The sequence below is a fragment of the Punica granatum genome, chromosome 1, assembly GCF_007655135.1.
Source record: "Punica granatum isolate Tunisia-2019 chromosome 1, ASM765513v2, whole genome shotgun sequence".
Lineage (NCBI taxonomy): Eukaryota > Viridiplantae > Streptophyta > Magnoliopsida > Myrtales > Lythraceae > Punica > Punica granatum.
This window is the reverse complement of record NC_045127.1, coordinates 10272248-10281336: the sequence shown is the minus strand read 5'-3', so window position 1 is coordinate 10281336 and position 9089 is coordinate 10272248. Positions and strand designations below refer to the sequence as shown.

Sequence of the window (9089 nt, the reverse complement as noted above, 5' to 3'; positions counted from 1 at the left end):
GACCCCTCTCGATCCAAATCCAGGATCTTCCGACAATCCCTTTCGGAAAGTAGAGGAGGTTCTGTTCATCACTATCACACTATCTAATTAATCTTACGTGATTTTCCTTACTATCAACAGCCCATCACCAACCAGTAGCAACATGTAGCTACCACCAGTGAGGCCTGCTCAACCTGTACCTAGCCACCCAGATCGGATTGGAATCAACCCAGATCGACAAGCTCAGATCCAACCAGGGTTTGTAAAATTCCATACAAACACCAATATGAAGTAAACTCATCATTTTTACAGAATCAACCAACTGCCTTTAAAGATAGATCGCATCCATCAATTCCATCAGCAGCGACACTCTACACCCCAAAAGAGTTCAACGAATTTGTAGAATTGAGTTTCCTGTTTAGGGGATGGAACTCATGCAATTACAATGACAAAAGTAACTCGTTTCCAGCAGTTATTTATCAATCTACAACTATGATCTGACCGTTTCTGTGAAATGGTGAACCTGAGGGCCCAATTAATCCTAGAGTCTTCATCACTTTCAATCTCCGCGTCCTAAGCTCTTCGGGTTTTGCGAGCAACTTTGGCGCCTGAGATAAAAAACAGAGATGGTATCACACGACGCCTCCAAATATCATTCAAGTCAGGTTCCTTTCTGAAAAAACCAAGTGTTGTAATTAAGTTAAGAAGGAACAGAGTGGGAGGGACTGCCCAAGAAATGGTTAGATATGCCCGACACACACTGTCATCAGTGTACCAGATCAATCACCAATAACATGCACAATTTGATCCGCATTGGGGACAGAGATATATATGCAGTGTGTCGGGAATGTCTATCCAGCACCCAATCAAGAAAGGGGTAGAGAGCTACTTAAATGTTTCAAGAGCTCTTTAATCAATTCGTCCTCAACTCAACCTCCCTTTCTTTTCTTCTTCATAACTTAATTCCAAGCACTTTGAATTTTTAGAATTCTATCAAATGGAACCTGAATGAAGCAAACCAAGAGCAAACCCGCACGAGTTGGGCTTACTGGCTTCTCTTTCTTCACCGACTCGGCTAATTTTGGCACTTCTGATTTACCTTCCTTCTTGGCGCTTGACATCTTCGCCTTCTTGCTGTCTGGCTTCTCTTGCTCAGGTTGTTTGTCTTTTAATCTCTCATCAGCGTAGAGAGTGCTCAACCTGCGTTTCTTCTGCCCCTCGTCATTCTCAGCCGTTGCTTTCTCCTCCTTTATAGATATTCGACCTTTGCTCGGCAAGTGTTCCTTCTGATGCCCATCTTGCTCGGGGTTAGCCTGTGCTTGCCGAGAAATTCCTACCTTTGCTTTCTCTGCAGCTGTTCGTTTCTGCGACTTGAGACTACCTGATACACTTTCCTGTTTGATTTCTAAGGTACGTGTTCCTTCTGGTTCATTAGAAGTGCCGTCTTGCTTATCTTTTCTAGAAGTTCTACCTTTGCTTTTTGCCTTTGTTTCTGGTGTAGCAGCTGCTGCTTCCTTACCCTGGAGTAAATTCTATATGTCTCAGAAGAAGCAATGAACACCTATATTAAATAAAAAATCAAGATATGGAAAATTCAAATAAAATTTTCTATTCTTATTATTGTCAATTTTTTTTTCAATATTTCAAATATTAAATCAAGAAATTAGAACTGGTCTAATGATATGAGTATAACAAAGTTACGATTACCAATTTTTTTTTTCATTAGTACATTGAACTATTGAGGAAGATTTTTAGATGGATACAAAAAAATCTCAATTAATGTTACGTATTACGATAATTTACATTTATAGAGCAAAGAAAAAGAATTAGATCAAAAGAGACTCCTTAATACATTACTTTATTTTGATATTACTAATATAACAGTAAATATAGGATGGCCCATAACTTGACTCTAAAGAACTTTTTCTTTTTCGTTCCTTAACTGAAAAATTCATTGGGGAACTTAGCAACCTGTAAGACATCTTTTGTTGCAGGAAAGAATATGATATTCGACATTTTCCTTTCCATAACATAAAAAAAAAGAGGATTTAAAAGAAAAAGAAGAATTACCAAAATAACTTTTCTAAAATCATTTAACTACTAGTTTCATTCAAATTATGTGTACTCGCTCTTTTGAGCTCGATCAATTTAATAGCAACAGAAATGGGGGAAACCTCTCAACATATATAGCAGGAAAAGATATGCCCTGGTTATGAGGTGCTTTCAGTGGGTTTCGCACCCCTGAAGGTACAGTCCACCCACTACGAACTCAATTTGCGGTTGAGTCATATCCTTACAGTTGGAAAGTTTGTCATTTACCAACCCATTGCGCCTACCACTATGCTGACAGTAGTCTAGCAAACTATTGACAAGATTACCTATAGACATCAGACTATGAATTACTTCTCTACCTTTCTTGGTGGCTCTCTAAGCTCAACATCTCTTATTAGCAAGGCCCTTAAATTACCATAACCATTTTTTTTTTAAAGAAAATCGTAACTCAGCATTTTCATTTAATTATACTTACAGTTGTATCTTCTACATCCAGATTTCCTCGTGCTGGTCTTCGATTCGGCCGTATGTTTTTAGAAGCACCAGTTCCGGCCTTTGCTGCCCCTGATGTATACAGATACCTTTGAATGTTAGATTCTAGACTTCCATAAGAGGTAGATGAGCATATATATATATATATGTGTGTGTGTATGTGAGAGAGGTGAAATGCTAAAGCACATCGTGAACTTAATTGGCAACTTATATTCCTAAATTGTAAGTAGGTTCTACTCGCCACATGAGACGCTGGCATGAATTCCTTAGTTCGTGGCATGTTGGTAGCATGGAGTACGGGGTGGTTTTTCATCACATGGATTTAGGATCCTTGGGCCGCTATAAAAAACAACTCATTCATACAACCCATTACAACTCATTGATAAAAGTGGTGCCATGAAGATTAATTGCAACAGAAGGCAACCATTGATGGCCACAGAAAGCCCAAAGTTGCCCAACCAACCCAGTGAGGCACAACTTCAGCCTCAATGAGACCAAAGGCAACTAATTAGCGTCGCCTCATCGGAGTCTCCCGGGAACGGTCACTGCTCGGGAGAGTGCGAGAACCGTTTGTTGTATATATATCTCAGCAGTCCAGAAGGAAAGATTAAGAAGCTAGACGAAGCTCGTGGGCCTAGCGAAGAACAAAGTGAAAAATAGAATCCAGAACTTTTGGTTCTAAATCGAGGATGAATACACTCCGTTCAAGTGAAGATAAGAGCGTCAAACTTCAAGATATCGAAAAATACTTTATTCACCGCTGCTAATAGCTTCCTGCAGGATGCAGGATATTTGGGAGAGGAGCTCTCGTCGACCTTTAAAGTAGTCTGTTTTGTCAGTATGGCAAGCCTTCTCCCGGATCAGCAGCAGAAGTGCCAAACCTAGCAGGCTGATCGATCCATTCCTTCTCCAATTATCCGGAGGTTTGTGTGTGTGTAGAGATATATATATATATATATATATATCTATATTATGACAGCGTAGGTCTAATCTCTGCCAAAATCTTGTGATAGAAGAATCATTAGGGTGTACAATCTGAGTACGTGGAACTTTGTCCCGATACTCTGCCCAGAAAAGAGGGGAAGGGGAATTGTACCTCCCGAGAAGTAGCTTCTTCTTCTTCGTTTTTTTTTTTTTTTTTTTTTTTGGGAATGATATAACAATTCTTGTGCGAAATCTGCTCTTCGATAGAAATGTACTCAATAATCTAGCATATTATTTCCTAGCGGGAGACATCACACAAACATTAGATTTATATTATATAACACTAAAGCTCACTCTCTCTCTCACAGTCACACATATGTATAGAGACCGAAGGAGGGTAAGGTTTCTATTGGGTCTTGAAGGGCTTGTAGGTCTTGACATCTTCAGCCAAGCCCTGGACCGATCCGGCTGCTGCCCGAGCGTCACGACCAGGCAGCCCCAGCTCAGTATCTTATGTTGTATACACTAAAGCTCGCTCTCTCTCTCACACACACACATACGTATAGAGACCAAAGGAGGGTAAGATTTCTATTGGGTCTTGAAGGGCTTGTAGGTCTTGACATCTTCAGCCAAGCCCTGGACCGATCCGCCTGCTGCCACAAGCGTCACTACCAGGCAGCCCCAGCTCAGTATCTTATGTTATATACACTAAAGCTCGCTCTCTCTCTCTCACACACACATATGTATAGAGACCGAAGGAGGGTAAGGTTTCTATTGGGTCTTGAAGGGCTTGTAGGTCTTGACATCTTGAGCCAAACCCTGGACCGATCCGGCTGCTGCCACAAGCGTCACGACCAGGCAGCCCCAGCTCAGTATCTTGAGCCACGTCCACGTGAATGAGTACTTCTTCATCTTCGTCCTGGCTATGTGCATCTCCACCGGGAAGTACACTGTCAGGGGCCAGAAGGAGGCAGCCCCAATCAGGCCCAGGAAGTCATTGAAGAACGGGAATATCATGGCCAACAGAGCTGTTATAATCACGTAAACTGTCCTCCATATCAGCCGGAAAAGGTTGATGCAGTACGTCCCATAGCACGGAATCTCTACGGGGATCTCCAGGTTTATGAAGTTGTTCTCTGGCCACTGCTCAGAGGACCATTTCTCTACAAACCCGAATATAGGCTGGGCAGATACCTACAAGGAGGAGGTGCAAAAACACTATGATGATACGATCTCTTTTGTGCCTTTGTAGAAGGGCAGATACTGATACGAATGTCACATGGTTTCATGAGATGAAATTAGATGTGACCTGATAAGCTCCGATCAGGTGAATCACGATGCACACATTGGCGAAATCAATCAGCCAAAAGGGCTCCTAGAAATCGAACCCAGTGAGGAAGTTCCCTGGCGCATTTTTCCCGAACGCAGCATAACCGAGACACCCACACATCATGTAGAAGAGGGTCGTAGTCGCGATTCCAATCAGAGATGCCTTCTTCATCACCTTGTTCTCCGGAGGGCTCGACTTAAGGGTATCCTGCAACATTCCGATGCAAGGAGTAGAGTTATTACTCTAGTTTACTCTACTCTACTTTATGAAGATAAAGACAACATATGTGAAAATTTTAATTATTAAAAACTTAATTATAATAATTATTAAGAAAAAGTATGTGAGAGAATTTGTTATAAAATTTTAAAAAATTAAAGAGTATTGAATAATTGGGAGAATTTATTATTAAATTGATTGAATTGAGGGAAGAATAATAGAGTTGCACAACGACTAGCGAACTTGAATGCATTCCTGCTAATGTGATAAGTCAAACCATAAATCGGTATATGAAGAATACATAACAACATAAGAGGCCATCGCATTCTCAAACAGTGACATTCCAAGCGAACAAACCATACAAAGAATTATCATTCGGTCCACAAATGGACCTTATCTATGATTCTAAGGACATCCGATAATTTTTCTGATAAAGTAAATGATACCTAACGTTATATTAAAAAAGATTGCAGGCTTCAACTAAATTGAGAATATGAGCCTTCCTTTGGCCAAAAACAAGGAAATTCTGTGGTCCACCGCACATTATTGGTCCTAGTATGGTCACATGGCCACAGCATCTAATTTCATGTCAATCTATCATAGTTTGTACGATTTGATCTCTTCCTAGGGTCTGGACCAAAAACTCAAAATCGAAATGGAAAGTGACAGTTAATTTGGTTGTTTAACTAGTATCTTAATATCTCTTACATTTCATTTCAGTTAACTCTTGCCACTTTTACCGTTCACTAAATCATAAAATAAGATAATATCAGGTGCGAGAATAAAGCATGGGACTAATCAACTTGCCTGGATCTCGACTAGGGCGGTAGAATAAGCATAGGCAAAAGCGATATCACCGAGGGCCTGAAACGTCCTCCACACCTTCTCCGACCCGGATACGTCCCCCCCGACGATCACCCCTGTTAAGGTCGTCTTCACATGCGCTCCCCCTTCACACAAGCACAATATTTCAGATAATTCAAGTCATTGCCATCAACCATGCATCAAATTCTCCTTTAGGACCGGATCACTCGTCGGGGCCCTCAAGACGGATGCTTACCTATTATTCTGGCGATGGAGAGGCCAAGGCCAATGGAGGAGTAGGCGAAGGACATGATGGTGGCGAGGATCAAGAGCCACGAGGGCTTGTGGAAGTTGGGGATTTGGCTGAGGATGATCTGAATGCACGCGAATATGACCATGGAGGGATAGTTCGATGTGATGCACTTCGCGTGGTGCCCGTTCTTATGGAAGCAATTCGACCTTTCCACAGCCCTGCGTTGGTACATTTTGTAAACACATTGAACCCAGTGCAGAAGACAATCAGTAGAACAGAAAGGAAACCTAGACATCACTGATCGTATACGGTTACTACATTGATCGTCTTCTCATCAGTAAATCACAAAGTCCGGTTTGTAGGGATTTATGATTCGCTAAGGTTTGCATTATTTCTTTACCTAACAATCACAATCAACCTTTGGAAACTAGACTTTGTAATAATCAAATAACAAAATATAACAATCAATAATCGTAATAATTGATCGAGCTGGACGATTATCAGGCTCTTTTTTTTTTTTTCTTTGGCAGAAATTTTACTTACCCCATGCTAATAGAGGCAGTGATGGGGTAGCCAATGGTGAACCCAAGGAGATACCCATACTGCGCCAATCCACAGAGCAGAACTTTTTTCCCTCCTGAAAATTAAAATAAATAAATAGATATTCTAACGTAATAATTCATTAAGAATTTTAGAAATCACTTCAGAATTTAAGGAAAAAGAAGACAAAACTCAATTTGAATTGAATTGAATTGAATGATCCCCTTGAAAAGCATGAGATCTAACGTGTTTCGAATTTTCTGATAAATTAATTAATCGTCGTATAAAGTATAATTCTGATTTAATGGAATGTCCCGGAATAGGACTTACTTAGGTTGGCCTGCACAACGTCCATGTAGGTGTAGTTCCGCTTCCCCGTGACGGGGTCCAGGGACCGGTAGCAATCAGCCAGGAGGGTGGAGGTGAAGTAGGTGATGAAGGAGAATGCCATGAGGACTGCCGGACCCACAGCCCATCCGAGCTGGGCTATCGCCCATGCCAGGGACAGCACTCCCGACCCGATCACTGCTGTTATGATGTGGGCACTGGCTGAAACCAACTTTCCTGAATCCACAGCAGAAGTTGACGTCCTTAGCGAGGACATACATGGTGCAGTTACACGTTCTTACCCTATAATGCATATAATATGAATAATATTACCGGTCCTTTTGACACGGCCGCCATCGTCGAAGTTCTTGTTCGGAGTGGAATCATTGTCGATCGAGGGTGCCCCCTGCTCCACGTCGAAGCTGCTGCTGCTCTTCGGCTCCATCGCTCTGTTCTCTCTGTCTCTCTCGCAGTTTTTCTATTCTTATAACTTATATATTGGTGAATAATATGCAAGAGATAAGAACACAGAACAGAGAGAACTGGGAAAGGGCAAGAACTGGGAACAGTGAGATAGGAAGCGAGTACGATGAGATGGTTTGGGGGGGTTTTAAATAGCAGCTTCTGAAGTGTCCATTTGTTCAGGGTGGTTGGCGAGCTCGCTTTTCCCACTGAAAGTGAGAGTCTTTGAGTTGACAATCGTGGGCTTCTTCTTCTCAATCTTCCGTTTCGCCAGGTTTGGAAGCGGGATGGTCCCCCACTTGAGCCGCCTAGGTTTTTTTATAGGAAAACCAACCAAATATTCTTTTTTGTTCTTATGTTCCCTTCGATTGATACATGGAAATAACTGCAATAAACATCTCATTATTTCACTTTGTTCCCTATTTGATATTTAGATATTATGCACTTAGTTACATATATATTCTTTAAGTCTAAACATATCGGTGAAGAAAAATTAATCACAGCATTACTATTGTCTATTTATTTATTTATTTATTTTCTATTAATTCTTTTCAAGCTAATAACCAACTTCCTCAGCTTTTACGATTGATTGTGTCGGCAGAGCATAAGCATTCACCGATAATCACTAGTGTGTACATTCTGAGGACGTGGAACTTTGCCCCGATACTCTGCCCGGAAAAGAGGGCATAGCATGAGCATTCACCGCAAAGGTAACATGCCAGACGTTATTGGCTTGTAAGAAGAGCATCGACCAATCATCGTCATTAATGATTTATTTTGATATATACTAATCTAGAAGTATTATAAGTCTAAATTTCATAAATCTTGTCCGTGTGCATCCTTCATTAATGTGTGGTCCCAGCGGAAGTAAAATTAAGCTTATCTTACCTCTATCACGAATTTGTTTCGCGGTCCAAGTGAACTAAATAGAAAAAACGTTACTTCCAATCCCACCCGCTCAACTAAGCATTTATCATTATGCATTTTTTTCGCTGATATGTTATGATGGCATGTGTGACGACAGAATTATTTTATTTTTAATAGTTATAGAAAAAAAAAATAAAAGGTTAGGAGCGCACACCAATAACCAATTGGAATTAAGAATTTTCTTAATGCGTGATTTGGGGGAAGAGGTCTTTTCCTTTGATTTGCTTGACCACTCTGAGATTTAGCAGGAAAAAGGACCGAAAATTGGGGGTTATCTCAAAGACATTTTATTTATCGCCTTGAGGGCTAAATTAAAACAAGACAACGATGGATTGACTATGCAATTTGACCTCATTTTTATGATGAATACACTTTCACCACAATACGATCTGCGCTTGCTCCCTCTACTTCATTGATGTCTTGTTATTGTTCATTCTCGACAGGCCATAAGATTTGTTACAATCTTTATCAAATGTCATATCAGTTTTTTTTCTTTTTTAATAGAACTAAATATCATATGCGCAATTGATGTAATCGTTTTTTAATGGACAGACACTAATGTCTCCTTGATTGATAGAGCAAAGTTTTGAATCGATGCTAATGATGGACTTTTCATCATTCCCATTAATGTACAATCATTTTCTCACTTCATCTCACATGCTCACAAATCAATTACTAAAGAACGGAAGTGGTGCTCAACTCGATGACTCTTACATTGACTCTGTGTTCGAGTGCGTAGCGGAGGTCCAAAGCATTAGCTCGTGCCGGAGCCCGTTTCCCTAC

The 9089-nt window shown here is 40.7% G+C and overlaps 1 protein-coding gene and 1 pseudogene across 1 annotated transcript; both read right to left on the bottom strand.

Moving 5' to 3' along the window:
• Positions 1-362: 362 nt before the first annotated feature.
• LOC116203123 (triadin-like) lies at positions 363-1995 on the bottom strand. The gene is made up of 3 exons (XM_031534789.1): positions 1951-1995; positions 1029-1499; positions 363-587 (listed from the first exon to the last, which is right to left on the bottom strand). The coding sequence occupies exons 1-3, from the start codon at positions 1993-1995 to the stop codon at positions 459-461; spliced, it is 645 nt and encodes a 214-aa protein (XP_031390649.1). The 3' UTR covers positions 363-458.
• Positions 1996-4218: 2223 nt separating this feature from the next.
• On the bottom strand, positions 4219-7362 carry LOC116203112 (annotated as a pseudogene).
• Positions 7363-9089: the final 1727 nt, after the last annotated feature.